This window comes from Condylura cristata, unplaced genomic scaffold (assembly GCF_000260355.1).
Source record: "Condylura cristata isolate star-nosed mole 26May11 unplaced genomic scaffold, ConCri1.0 scaffold00020, whole genome shotgun sequence".
Lineage (NCBI taxonomy): Eukaryota > Metazoa > Chordata > Mammalia > Eulipotyphla > Talpidae > Condylura > Condylura cristata.
This window is the reverse complement of record NW_004567121.1, coordinates 16,274,141-16,288,753: the sequence shown is the minus strand read 5'-3', so window position 1 is coordinate 16,288,753 and position 14,613 is coordinate 16,274,141. Positions and strand designations below refer to the sequence as shown.

Here is a 14,613-nt window from a genome sequence, read left to right as displayed (position 1 = left end):
TTGTGCAACTATTAATAAAGATAAGATACATTTTGACTGTATGTCAATATGTTAGTGTACACATTTTAATCCTTCACAAAACCTACATTAGTTGACTATTGCATGCATTTTATATGTGGAAAAATAACTCAGCTTGTAATTGTGTTAGAATATTATATGTCCCTATTAATTTTTTAGGGATTTGTTTGATTGTTATTACCTTTTACTTCTCTGCTTTTCATGACCTAGGCCATGTGAATAAATCCAGATGGGAGGCTCACGATGTAGTGAATGGTTGTATTCCTGGGGAGAACTTGTAGCCGGCATTTTGGTGACCCCGTTATTAAATATTGACTTCATTCATTTCTTTCTTTATCTAGGTGTCTCTCTCTCTTCTGTGGCTTCTGAAAGTGATTATGCAATTCCCCCAGATGCTTACTGCACAGACACAGAGTCCTCACAGCCAGAGCAAAAGCTCCCTAAAACTTGTTCATCTTCCAGTGATAATGGGAAAAATGTAAAGACTGAATCAGATTTAATTTTTGTTAATGAATCTGCTAGATTGAACTTCCAAAAGGAAACTTATTTTTTAAAATATCTTTTTAATTAGGAACCACTGGAAAAATCTGGCTATCTATTAAAAATGAGTGGTAAGGTCAAGACCTGGAAGCGCAGATGGTTTGTTCTTAAAGGTGGTGAATTACTTTACTACAAATCTCCGGTGAGTTGAAAGCTCATGACTAATTTTCTTCCTTGTAGAGCGATGACTTATAAAGCATTTGTTAATTTTACTCATTAGGTAATCACTTTCCTTTTGGTTTTCTTCCTTATAGAGCGATGTAATTAGAAAACCCCAGGGCCATATTGAACTTAGTGCAGCAAGCAGTATTTTAAGAGGCGATAACAAACAAACAGTTCAGGTACTTTCATCCCCCTTACTTTCTGTCTTCTTTTAATCATGCAAAGCTCAGTTATCAGCTATCTAAGCAAATATAGTAGAGTGGATGATTCTGTTTTCTGTTCACTTTGGAATCAGTTTTGATGCCTTAAAAATGTGTGAAACCCCAGGATATACTGGGGTTAAAACTGAAATGTAAGCTAACTTAGTATTGGGAAGCTCTCTTCTACAGTTTCTATACCCTTTATACCTTTACACTGTACTTCGCTTATACTTAATCTCCCTGCTAGTCACAGTTGTCAAACTGTTAAGCTACTTTAGATAGGGTTCCCTGATAAATTCCAAGAGAGATTGCAATTGTTTAATGTACTGTTAAATTTGGAAATGTTTGCTTTTTAATACAGAACCAAAAAAATGGCGGTTCTTCTATGAACTTCAGATGTTGTAATACCTACGAGAAAGACATGAGCGAATCGGGGGCTGTCCTAGATCCTACCAAGTCCCACATAGAAGTGGTTGTTGATCATTGTGTACACCTATGAGGTGTCCTAGTGGAAACCTATTAATTAAAAATGCGGGCTGTTGAAATAGTCTGGTAAATACTACCTAAATCAGATCTTTTATTTCTAATAATGCCCTAATAACCAACATTTTCTTATCTTTCTCCTCTTAAGGGTGGAATGCAGCACTAGGAAGCTACATTATCAGTATTTCCAATAAATATTGCTTCAGAACTGCCTACTAAAGCAGGAAGGAGAGTCTGAGACAGCTTTGTCTTGAGCATGGCAGTTAAAGGGCCATTTGTAAACTTCTGAACTATTTGGAAAATTTTAAATGTTAGTGTGAGAGCCTCCCTGGTAGCTCAAGAGGTTCAGTCTCAGCACTATCAAACTGTTGGCAGCTACTGCAGCACGAGTTTGATCCCCAGCCAGGGAGCTGATCCACAGGGCGCAGCAGACCTCTCCTGTCTTGCCTGCTGCTTCCTTAAGTGAGTTTCAGTAGATCTGCTTGTTCTGCTCTCCACTCTGTCTCTGGAGAATCTTCTTACCTCCCTGCACATCTTGCCTACACCCCAGCTCTTGTATGCATTAATAAATAAAATAAATCTTTTTTTAAAGATTTATTTATTTATGCATACAGAACTGGGGTACAGGCCAGAGGTGCAGGGGCAGCGAGAGGCTTCACCAGAGAAAGAGTGGGGAGCAGACAGGCAAGTCGAAGAAGTACACTGCTGAGGGGAGCAGCGGGCGGGTCAGGAGAGGTCTGCCGCGCCATGTGGTCACCTCTGGGTCAGGTGGGAATCGAACTCTTGTGGAAGTGGCTTTAGCTTCTTATTGCTGTGCTTTAACCCACTGCGTCACCAAGGAGGGCCCAATAAATAAAATAAATCTTAAAAAATAATAAAATAAAATGTTAGTTTGAGACTGAAAAATTGTGAGTTTATAATCTGATCATGTTAGTGTCAAGAATTTCTCATATACAGATCCTTTTTATCATTGATTTCTTCATTTCTATAACAAGTAATTCCACAGTGCTTAAAAAAATGTGTTATTTTTTACAGTCTGTAGTCTTTGTACTCCTTTCAGCAATCAGGGTTCTGTAAGGGAGAAGAAGAAAAATCATGATCCATATATATAAAGTAAGCTGAAGTAAAAAAAAAACACTTATTTCAACAATACTAATTACTGCATTTTTCACAAAGCTATTAAAATATTATATATTTTTATTGTCATTTCTTAACCTAGAATTCAAGTTTATTTCTGTGATAAGTAGTAATGTTTGAAGAATGAACGAAGAAATAATCCTACAAATCTCCAGGGTTTCCTCTCCTATTTCTTTCTCATTCCATTCTAGTTGACCACTGAAAAACACACATACTATCTGACCGCAGATTCTCCCAATATCTTGGAGGAATGGATGAAAGTATTACAGAATGTTCTTCGAGTACAAGCTGCCAACCCTCTTTTCCTGCAGCCTGAGGGTAAACCAACTGTAAAGGGATTGCTCACCAAGGTAGGAAGTTTGGGTATAGAGCAGTGTCTCAGGCCACACTCAGGGTTCACTTTCACACACTGATGAAAAGTGGGTGTCAGAGAATATAGCTATTAAGCATTTATGTTATACTGAGTGGGGAAGGGTGTTTTCAGTATGATACCAAAGACAAAACCATAAAGACGAAAAATGGCATGTGTAACTACTGTACAGAAATATGGAAGTGTGCTTACTTTAAAAAATTCTTTTAAGTAAAAAGTAGTTGAAATTTGTGAACCCAGCTTTTCTAAATAGTTCATGAAGGATAAGTATTATGGGGTGGGAACATAGAATACAATGGCAGAGAAGCAGAGCTAGCAAAGGTAAGAAATACAAACTATCAATAAACATAGGGGAAATATTTTACTGTCATTGAAAATTTTCGTTAGAGCACAAGTTGAAATAATAAATGTTTTTAAAAATATTGTCAAAGGGAGACCATTTTTTAAAGTGATGAAACATGTTAGTGGTACAGATTGTGAAATGTGGGAACATTATTCCAGAAGGCAGTTTGGCAACGTTTTGACCAAAGTGTTTACTCAGTAAATATGTTTGGATGGACAAATGAATGAATGAATGTTAAGTATTTAGAAACATACATGCACACCCTTACATTCAGCAGTCTCTCTGCAAGAAAGTTATACTTAGGAAATGGTCTTAGCTTGTAAAAGATTTAAGTATAAGGAAATTCATAAGAGTATGATTTATTTTTTTCCTATATAAGAAATGATATTTTATTAATAAAATGAAGTAAAGATCTTAAAGGTAGAGTTTGATGAGTTTTGACAGTATCTCCATTAAGATGTAAAACACTTCCATTGGCCCAGAAAGATTATTTGCATGGCATAGATTATAATAAAGAAAATTTGAGATCAACTTAGATGTAGTAATGTAAGGGATAACTGAAGTAAATGTTTACAGTCAGCCATTTTAATGTTGTAAAAGAATATTTAATGTTACAGAAAAGTATGATGGTGTGCTATGATAAAATAAGTAGAGTGCAATATTATGTTTCTCATATTTGTTTTACATATTCTAGAAAAATGTCTTGAATGGGAAGTGTGGCAAGGTATATTGGTTATCTCTAGGTGATTTTAGTTTATTCTTGCATCAGTCTATTTTCTCACTTTTTTAAGAATAGGAATTGATTAATGTGAAAATAAGTATGATTTAAAAAAACTAAAATCCTGTTTGTCACATTTGAAAAAAGACAGTAAAATATTGGTGCAAAAATATTGCACATAAAAAACCTTTGCATAATCACTTGTGTTTTGTGTATGTAAGAAGTAAAAATTTAGATATAAATGAACCCGCCTACTTCTCATCCTGTTCTAGTTGACTACTGAAAAATATACATTCTATCTAATTGCAGTAACTTAGATTTAATATTGCCACCCTGCAACTTATACTTGTTCAATAATAATTATGAAAATTGACCAGCTATACCAAAAGTAAGAAAAATATTCACAAATTCAATCAACAAAGAGATGGATAATGCTTTTTCCAAAATATTGTATTACCATGAAAATGTTCCTTTGGCTTCATGGGTTGGAGAACTGCCTGGCATTGTGCAAATAAATATTTTCCAATGAATTTTTCTCTTACTTTTGGTATAGCTGTTCAGTTTTCAGAAATATTAATGGTTGTCCTGCTATTTCAGAGATCATATATAGCAAACCCTTACAACGCACTCACCACCGATTCTTTTTTTTTTTTTTAAGATTTATTTATTTATTCATACAGAACTGGGGTACAGGCCAGAGATGCGGAGGGTGAGAGGATTCACCAGGGACAGAGTGGGGAGCAGTACAGACAGATCGATGAAGTGCACTGCTGAGGGGAACAGCGGGCCGGTCAGGAGAGGTCTGCCACACCATGTGGATCTCCTCCGGGCCAGGCAGGATCGAACTCATGCAGAGTTGGCTTAAGCTTCTTAGTGCAGTGCTTTAACCTGCTGCACCACCAGGTCCAACCACCGGATTCTTTAAAAGCAATTTTGTTGAATGGATTTGTTAAAGCATAGGGCCAACTTAATCACAGACCTTGGAACAAGAGTTGTTTCGTGATCACATGCTTATTCCAGATTGTGGAAGAAGGAAGAGGGAACTGATACAGTCCAAGCCAGAAGGATGAAGTCACCCATTGTTCTAAACAAGGTCAAAGGGGGCCTTGCCTGGTGGTACAGCAAGTTGAAAAGGCAGCACGAGGAGGCTAGTCAAAGCTACTTCAGAACAAGTTCACTTCCCAGCCACAGAGGTGACCGACATGGCAGGCTTCTCCTGTATTGCCTGCTGCTCCCCTCAGCATTGTATTTCATCAATCTGCCTGTTCTGTTCCCCACTCTGTCTCTGGTGAATCATCTCACCACCGCTGCACCTCTGGCCTACACCCCATTTCTAAAAAAAGAAAAAAAAAACAACTCAAAGAATAGAAGCAGTGTAAGGTGTAAGGGAGAGAAGAGGCAATGAGGAGGGGGGATCAGAGAGTAGAATGCATGTTTCAGATGAGAAGCTGTTCCCAGTAAGGAAAGGACTGCACTCTGGTTAGGCGATGGCTAGTAAAAATGGAGGACGAGCAGAGGTTAGTGGAAATGCAGAACAGCAAAGAACTGTGAAGGCTATCAAGAGGCAGTGCAGATCAGCTTCCCAGGCCCAACAAGCAACATTGCCTGGATGAGAGTCATGGCTCTGACACTTGCTACTTATGTGACCTCGAGTAAGTAGTACTCAGGCTTTGGGCCTCAGTGTCCCCGTCTGTGGAGATGACAGTGCCGACTTCACAGGGTGTTGGGAGAGTAATTGAATTACTTAAGCATTCAACAGGGCATAGAACAGCGCCCTGCACATCATAAGCACTCAGAGAATGAGAGCTGCTGTTATGGCAAGAGCTACACCTGGAGATTGAGGTCAGCAGGCAGGTGGCAGGATCTGCAGTGACGAACACCAGGGGACGGGGATGTAAGAGCAAGAAGAGCATGGGAACATATTTTTGGGTTGGACCCAAGCTGATCGGGATTTGCTGTGTGTGTTCAAAAGTTTCAAACAGCTGGTATGAAGTGCTTTGGTTATAGATGCAAGATAAAAAAAATTATTTCAGTTATTTAGTTTGCCAAAGATTTGAGGCTTGAGATTGCCTTTCAGTGTTTCAGAATGTTGGAGTTATAAGAAATCCTGATATAATCAGATTTGCATATAATAGACTGTGTTTTTAAAACAGCTTCTTTAGTGAATTGGCCAAGGTCCTTGTTAATTTGTGGTTCTTCAAAGGCACACATTGTTTTATTTTATAGATAAATCATTTCAAAAGTATACTTTCATGCCAAATGCATTATATCCCAGTTTTGATGAAACTCCTTTCTGGCATCCGTTTAAAAGAAGGAGGAGGGAAAAAAAAAACAAAACCCTGCATAACACAAACTATTTAAAACTTCTAGGGTATTTGTCTGTAAATGTATGTTTCTAAATTTAATTAAACTGAAACATAACTTGCCAAATGAGCCATATTTTGTTTTTTGCAAAGCAGCATTCTCAATCCATCAAACTGTTAGGTGGGGGAGTTATTTGCTTTGAAGGCCCTAAGGCTGCATTTGTGGTTTTCAATGAAACATATGTTTTACTTCCCCTAATGTCCTAATGAGGGAGGAAATATTTATTGAGTAGCTATTATTGTCCTGTATTGACATTTTCTCCCTTGACCATCATATCCCAACCCATCAGTAGCCCCCTCTACCAGGAGACAGTAAGAGGTTAAGTCAGTTGCCTGAAAACATCCACCTAGTGTATGATAGGCCTGGAATTTAAACCCTTGGTGCACTCAACCTCAAAGTTCAGGACTTTCCATCTTTTTCTTAAAGTCCAAGTCTCTTGCAGACACTTGCCTACTATAAAACCTGTCATGGAAATATTTATATTCTTCTAAGTGAATTGCTATCAGAACAGTCCATTTAGATACAAGTCATTATAAGGGCCCTGCAAACTGCCCCCTCTACATCCCAGCTCACCCACAGCCCTTCCCAGGTACCTTCTCCCCACCCTCACTCAGTTCCATCCCCACTGGCTCACACTGCCTCGGTGTCTTGGCGTTGCACTTCCTTTGCCTGGGATGTTCTCTCAGAGCACTGCATGTCTCATTGCCTCATCCAGGCTTTCCCCCATGGCAGTGAGACCTTGTTTTAAATTGTCTCTCACCTCCCCTTCCCCCAAACATCCTTTTCCTTTCCTGCTTTATTTTTCTCCTTAGTACTTACCACCATGGGGAGCTATGACAACAGAATGTTGGACTTCAGTTTTACAGCCAAAGGTCTTGGTGGTAGGCCTGTCCGGATTGAAGCCCACCCTAACTAGTACGGGAGAGGGTCGAAGCCCAAGGCAAAAGTTGGCAGGGCGTCCCCATAAGTGGGGTTCTAGAACACAGTCAGGTCTGGGGAAATAGGGCTTATGTTACATCTACCCAATGGTGGGGTTGGGATTTTTGGTGTTTTTCTGACCTCGAGGAGGTAACTGGGGCTGTCAGGGAAAGATCTTCATGTCTGTACCTGGGCAGGTCTGAGATTAGGAGAAGCTCATAGTCAGGATCTTTATGAAACCACCAAATAATAATAAACCTGTAACAATAAACCTGAAATTTTGTTAAGTGTCTCCCATAAGAGTATATAAATAACAGAAAGTGGGTGCTCTGGGAGTGTGTGCACATCAGAGGTGTGAACCTACGCTCAGAGTCATACAGAGACTCTGAGTTGCAAGTGCTCAACCAGTGTTGCCTCAAAAAAAAATTAAAAATATATATAAATATAAACTTACTGTTCTTGATGAGAACACTATAACACACTGCTCCTTTACTTGTTTCTTCACAAGGCTGTGAACTCTTTGAGAAAGGAGACTGTGTTTTATTCATATCTGTATCCCCAAAAATTTAGGTGAAGTTCTCACTATACAAAGCAAGAGCTGCATTTAAATCCTGTTCAGTCACTTAATATAGTGACTGACATGTCACAGAACCCCACAGGTCCTCAAGCTGTAACAATAACTTTTCATATTTGTTTATTGTTGTGTTTGACTCCGTCTGGAGAGGCACTTAAGGCACTCAGTATATGCTTATTTACAGAGAAGCCATCCCGTATCTTGAATGAGCAGATCTTTTACATTTGAGAGATGATTAGAATTCTTTAGGGTTCAGTCTTCTCATTTCTAAGATTAGGCTGTTTAGCCCAGAGAGCCACAGAATTATTGGAATTCAGTGAAATATAGAAACTATGAGATACTGACTTGTGAAGCTGGTATTTTCCTTTTATCATCTTTGAGTCATGATTCTTCACTTCAAGTAAACATCAACAGGATGTTGAATGGTGCATCCAAGTAACGAATCCATGATGCTAATATAATAGGTTAATCTTAAGCAGCTTTTGGATCGCCTTGTTGGAATGTACCCCTTGAGCAAACTGGGTTGCATTCCTGTACAACCTCAAAACGTGTGTAAGCTATATTACTGAGTAGGAAAGTCTGAGCTACAATTGTAATTCCTTGAAATATGATTGCAGGTAAAACATGGTTACTCCAAAAGAGTCTGGTGTACACTGATAGGAAAAACATTGTATTATTTTCGTGGTCAAGAAGATAAGGTATGTATGTATTTTTAATATGTTAATTAGAGGAATTTTTTTGTTTGTTACAGTGTAAAGTTTTCCTTCTTACTCTTCTGTTCCTAGCTAACACTAGAATTTTTGATAATGTTGAAATGTTACATAAACTTCACTACTAAGGTAATAATAAACCTACAAAGGTCTTCATTCTCTTTAAATTATAGGCCTAAGCAACTTGAATTCTAGATTCCGATTTTAAGATATCTAAGAGAAAAGTCTTCTACTTTACTCCCAACTATCAGTTTCTCATATTTTCCCAGGAATTGACAGACTAAAAAAGGTTGAGTGAAGGGAATCAAAAGAGGAAAAAGAATCCAGGCCTGACCTGGCCCTTGAACCCCTAGATATCACCTAACTATCCATTTATCTACCTATCTGTATCCCATCACCTCATTTTATTACATATTTAAAAATTTTTTGGTGAGAAGTTAAAGTTCAGACTAGAGACAATTATGACTTAGTGGTGGCAATGAAGGTGTGAGAAATGACTGGATGTGAGGTGTAATCTGAAAGTCTTGCTGTCAGAATTTTATTGACTAAAAAGCTACAGAATATGACCGAAAATGGTTAGTGATGATGCCAAGGTTTTTGGCCTGAGCAAGTGGGAAGTTGAGGACAACTGAGATGAAGAGGCGTAGGCAGAGCAGGTAATGTAGAAGGACTTCCCTAGTGCAGTCTGGGTGCGTGGAGGAAGAGGCCCTCCCTGGTGGCGCAGCGGGTTAAAGCACAGTACTGGGAAGCTCACCACAGCTGCGCCTCGCTCACTTGCTGCTCCCCTCAGCAGTGTATTTCGTCAGTGTGTCTGTTCTGCTCTCCACTCTGTCTCGTGAATCCTCTCACTGTCCCTGCACCTCTGACCTGTACCCCAGTTCTGTATGCATAAATAAAATAAAATAAAATAAGATGGAGGTAGAGGTAGGGATTCTGGAATTACAAATTTGGGAGAGGCAACATGTGGTGGGATTAAAGTCATGAGCTTGGATGAAGTTATCAGGGAGTGATGGGAAGCGTAGAAGTGCCGGGGTCTGGACCCCAGCGTGCACACGTGTGAGGTACAATGTCCTTAGACTCAAAATAAACTTTTCTCAGACGTAATTGCAAACCTGACTGACTATTTTAGAAACTGTAAGTCTGAAGCAGATAGTATATTTTCTTGGAATAAGTGTACTTATTTGAATCAAAAGTTTTAATATAAAAAAGGTAAATGTTCAACACAACAAATACAATTGCTTTTGTCAATAAAGGAGTAAGTAGAAGGTAAAATTTCATGTAGGTGGATTTCAGACAGTTTTTCTTACCTAACATGAAATATTGCATTGTTTGGTGATATAGTTGCTTTTGTTAACAAATAACCTCAGAACACATCTCACTTAGTGGGTTCTGAGGTGATAGTTAATGACACTTCTTCACACCAACTGTCTAACTTTGCTACTTCTTCTGTGAATAGCATTTAGACTATGACATCATGTCTCTTTGATTCAGCAACTTAATCAAATAATTCTGTGAGGGAAAATGTCAGATGACTGTTTTGCGAATGACCTAGTTGCTGGACCAGGTATAGCTTCATGTTTTTTTTCCACAGTGTGGCATATAAATGGTGTACTTGCAATTTTCCTTTTACAGTATAATTGGGAGTTTGTGTTGAGGCTCCTAGTTCCTAACAATGTAGATAATCTGATTGCTTTTGGACAATCACTTTTTTAAATTTTTACTTTATAAAGTATACTATACTTTATATATAGTATAAATTTTTAAAAATTATACTTTATAAAGTATATTATACTATACTATACTTTATAAAGTATACAAAAAGTGTATAAAGTACACTTTTATATAAGAATGAAGAGGACTGAAATGGTTTGGTAGGAAAAGATTTACAAAGTACCTTCCTCACAATTCCTAACACTTGCTTTAGTTTCCTTTAGGTCAGATCAAACTCTGGGAGGCTAAAGTTGATGAGGTTGACAGGTCCTGTGATTCAGATGAAGATTATGAAGCCAGTGGGCGAAGTCTCCTGTCCACACATTATACCATCGTGATCCACCCCACAGACCAAGGTCCAACTTACCTGCTAATTGGATCCAAGCATGAAAAGGTACTTAAGTTGATTTAGAATGATTTAGACTGATAATATTACATAGCAATAATTTTCAAATCAGTTTTATGGAAATGAGGGACTTGGCCAGAGACATTCAGCTGTTTTTCCAGAGACTCCTTATATCCCTGGGGAAAGCCTTATGTCATTTTTTTAAAACCCAATTCAGGCCTCAAGCCTGAAATTAGTGCATGAAGGTGGAGGATAAAGAAATCTATGTTCAAAGTGTGGGTCTTTCAGACTGGATATTTTGGGGTGAATCTATAATTTTTGACTTGTCTTTGACAAAATTAAGGGTTTTTTTTTTTTCAAAGTTTTCTACCGTTTATACAAATAGTTTGTTTTTCTCCCCTTAAGTCATCAAAAGCAATATCTTGCTTAACATCTTTGTTAATATGTTTTGATTTTAAGGACACTTGGCTCTATCATCTAACAGTTGCTGCTGGAAGTAACAATGTAAATGTTGGATCTGAATTTGAACAACTTGTGAGCAAACTGCTGAATATTGAAGGGGAACCTTGTAAGTTTATAGCATATAAAGTTTGATGGCATATAGAAAGGATCCAAACCCCTTTATTTTAATGGTAGTTCCATTTTTATGGTCCCTGTTTCCCTGCAATGTACTCACCTTTTCATTGGCTTTGCTTGTTGTGGGCCAGGATTCTCACTGTAATCCTTGGGCTCCAGAGACACCATCTGTCCCCCATATGCACTGTCCTGTATTACCATCTGCCTTTGCTCAAATGATTTCCTCTGCCTAAAATGCTCTTCTGTCCATCTTCATGTTCCCCATAAAATGATGAAATCCTGCCTACCTTAGACGCCCCCAGTCTGCCCACCACATCTTACATCTGGCATATAAGAAGTAATAGATGTTAAAATTGTCTCCCAATGCATCTGCTGCTTATTTCACATAACAACATTTGTTGCTTTGCACTGACATCATTTATTTTCTAACAAAGCTTTCCCCTTTGACAGTTTAGATTACATAACTATAAAGATAACTATAAAGATCACCTTTCTTTTTTTTTTGCAGAATAAGAATTTTCTTTTCTTTTCTTTCCTTTTCTTTTTTTTTTTTACAAACATCCAGGAGCCAGAAGACGGTCAGTGGCTCAGGTGAAGGGCAGGGCATGGGCCTATTAGCTTGATTTTGGTCTTAACCACAGATTAAGAATTTAATAAATGTTGAATTTAGGCATAACATCAAGTTTCTCCTTATCTTTCTATCTTATCTCCTCCTACTTTGGCGTCTCATCTCTCTCTTTTTCTCCAGCTCATCCTCACATACCTCCCTACTTATAATCCTCTCCCTACTTAAACCATCAGTGTTTAATACATTGAAGCAACGTGATGGTGCTCAGTAGACTTGTTTCAGTCTGAACAATTAAGACCAAACTCTTCTAGTTTCAATTTATCCAAAAGGGAAACATGAGAATCCTGTACTTTCAGGAACAAAAATTAAATAATGTCACAAAGCTTTTTTGTGAACTTGGGACTTAAAAGTGTGAGTCAAAACAAGCAAAAATGTTTGCCAAGACAAGCAAATTTCTAAAAGGTTAATTTAATGGTAAGGCAAACTGAAGTGGTTCTTTTCATTTTCTCTTCATATTTCATTCTGTTTTTAGCCTCTCAGATATGGAGACACCCAACTTTGTGTCACAGCAAAGAAGGAATCACTTCTCCTCTGACAACACTACCTTCTGAAGCTCTGCAGACAGAAGCTATTAAATTATTTAAGGTAAAATTTTATGTGGAATTTTATATTGTTTACAAATATAACTAAAAATATTTTAGGTTTCAGAATTTCACTCTAGAAAGTTCAAAATGGGATGATGATGAATTATTAAGGTCTACTGAAATAAAATTAGATAAACTTACTTTGTTTTGACTTTTGATTGTTTTGGGTTTTTGGGCCCTTTTTAGGAAAGGATTCCTTTCCCTTTCCCTTTTCAATTTTGGGGTTTTTTATTTTCCCCCTTTTTCCTTGGAGAGTGAGGTAGATGAGTGATCACTGTGTTGCTCTGTTTTTACTCACATTTTAAAATCACCATAATGGAACATTTTAGAAAAATCTCAGAAATCTCCCTGTAGACAATAATATGCAAGCACCCAAAGCAAAGAAAGACCCTTTGCAGATATATTTAAAAGTCTGGATGAAGCGATCAGCTCTCCAATAGAACAGAACCGGCCAGATACTCTGTTTCACTGGCGCGTGAAAGCTCAACAGAGAACTTACCAGCATTCACCTACATACGTGCAGATGATTTTAATGCTGTTTCAATTTCCAAGGCATGCTTTTTGTTTTGGAATATTTCGAATATATTTAAAGCAGAGAGAATATTACACCCAGCTCCACAGTTGTCACCACACAGACAATATTGTGTTCTTGTCAGTTATTTAGCTTGATTTAGTCCCATCTGTTTACTTTTTTTGTTTCCCGTGCTGTGAAGACAAGTCCACAGGACAACCCTGAGGCCCATGTTGAAGAGTTGAAGCTGTGTTATTAAGTGCATTAGCATTTAGGGTTGTTATGTCCTCCGGAAGAACTGACCTCTTTGTCATGTTTAAGTGACCCTTTTTGATCTCTGACAATTCCTTGCTCTGAAATCTATTTTGTTTGATGTTAATGTAGCCAGTCCAGATTTCTTTGGATTCATGTTACCATAATACATTTTTTCCATCCTTTTAGACAAAAACTATTGCTAAGAAGATACTATAATTCATGCAGAATAAATCTAATCATTTATTGCCTTGAGTATATAAATTGTTTTGTGTTTAATTCAGACCTGCCAGCTTTTTATAAATGCAGCAGTTGACTCACCAGCCATTGATTACCACATATCTCTGGCCCAGAGTGCTTTGCAAGTCTGTCTGATGCATCCTGAACTGCAGAATGAAATTTGCTGTCAACTCATTAAACAGACCAGACGGAGACAGCCACAGAATCAACCAGGACCATTACAGGTATGTATTAATACATATACATGCAATTTAAAGTGATGTTATTTGCTTGATTGTAAGAATGACACATTCAGTATAAACTTTTAGAAAAAACAAAAAATGGGAAAAGTGATAGTGACTGTACGTTCCTCGGGCAGGGTCAGTGCTTTCCCCGCTTGCTCCTTTTTAATGTAACAGTTGGTTAAAGTTATAGTTGTTTCATATAAACACATAAGTGAACAAAAACAGAACAGCACCCCTAATCTTTAAGTGTGATGTGAAAAATGACCATCACATCTGCCATGTCAGTGGTAGATAATAGTCTACACAACTGGAGGGAGTATGGGCCTGACCTCGCATGGCACTTTGATGTTTTATGTAGTATTAGTGCTTTAAGCAGATAATGTATATGTGGAAGAGGTAAAAACATAATGGGGTTTTTAAGAAAGACTCTCATCACCCTTTACTATCAACCTCTGTTAATCACCCCTCTGACCTGGATCGCCAGTGCTGTGCAGTGTATAACTATGGTGCTTCTCTTTGCCCAGGGCTGGCAGCTCTTGGCACTCTGTGTTGGGCTCTTCCTGCCCCATCATCCTTTCCTGTGGCTCCTCAGACTTCACCTAAAGAGGAATGCGGATTCCAGGTGTGCAGAAAACTAGCTGAACTGTTCATGTGACATCTGAAAGTCTACAGTAAATCATAAGAATTTAGTATTCTGCCAGTTACATTTGTGAAGAATGTGTGAGATGAATAGTGTACAGGAAAGTTTTGGTTATCATTAATATGGAGCTTGGAAAATATTTCCTTTGTTATGTTAAATTTCGTATAGAAAACTGCATTGAAAGCTTGAAGAACTGACAAAGAATATTTTTAAGTGAAAAGTCTATGCACATTTCAAGTATGAATGACTTAGCATTAGTGGGTGTTCATTCAATAGGAGCAACTATTTTGTTTCCTTAGTTTTCTCTATTACTATTTTTCTCCGCTTTGAGTCCTTTTATGTGGTCTTCCTTTCTTTTATAATTA

General features: G+C 37.8%; 1 protein-coding gene across 1 annotated transcript in view; it reads left to right on the top strand.

The window, feature by feature from the left end:
• PLEKHH2 (pleckstrin homology domain containing, family H (with MyTH4 domain) member 2) overlaps positions 1-14,613 on the top strand; it is a 72,427-nt gene that overhangs the window by 38,506 nt on the left and 19,308 nt on the right. Inside the window, exons 12-21 of the mRNA XM_004686247.2 lie at positions 360-496; positions 590-700; positions 813-899; positions 2,732-2,890; positions 8,445-8,525; positions 10,462-10,641; positions 11,053-11,161; positions 12,270-12,382; positions 13,429-13,608; positions 14,133-14,230. Of these exons, the coding sequence (XP_004686304.1) occupies positions 360-496; positions 590-700; positions 813-899; positions 2,732-2,890; positions 8,445-8,525; positions 10,462-10,641; positions 11,053-11,161; positions 12,270-12,382; positions 13,429-13,608; positions 14,133-14,230 (1,255 nt within the window). The remainder of the gene's footprint in view (positions 1-359; positions 497-589; positions 701-812; positions 900-2,731; positions 2,891-8,444; positions 8,526-10,461; positions 10,642-11,052; positions 11,162-12,269; positions 12,383-13,428; positions 13,609-14,132; positions 14,231-14,613) is intronic.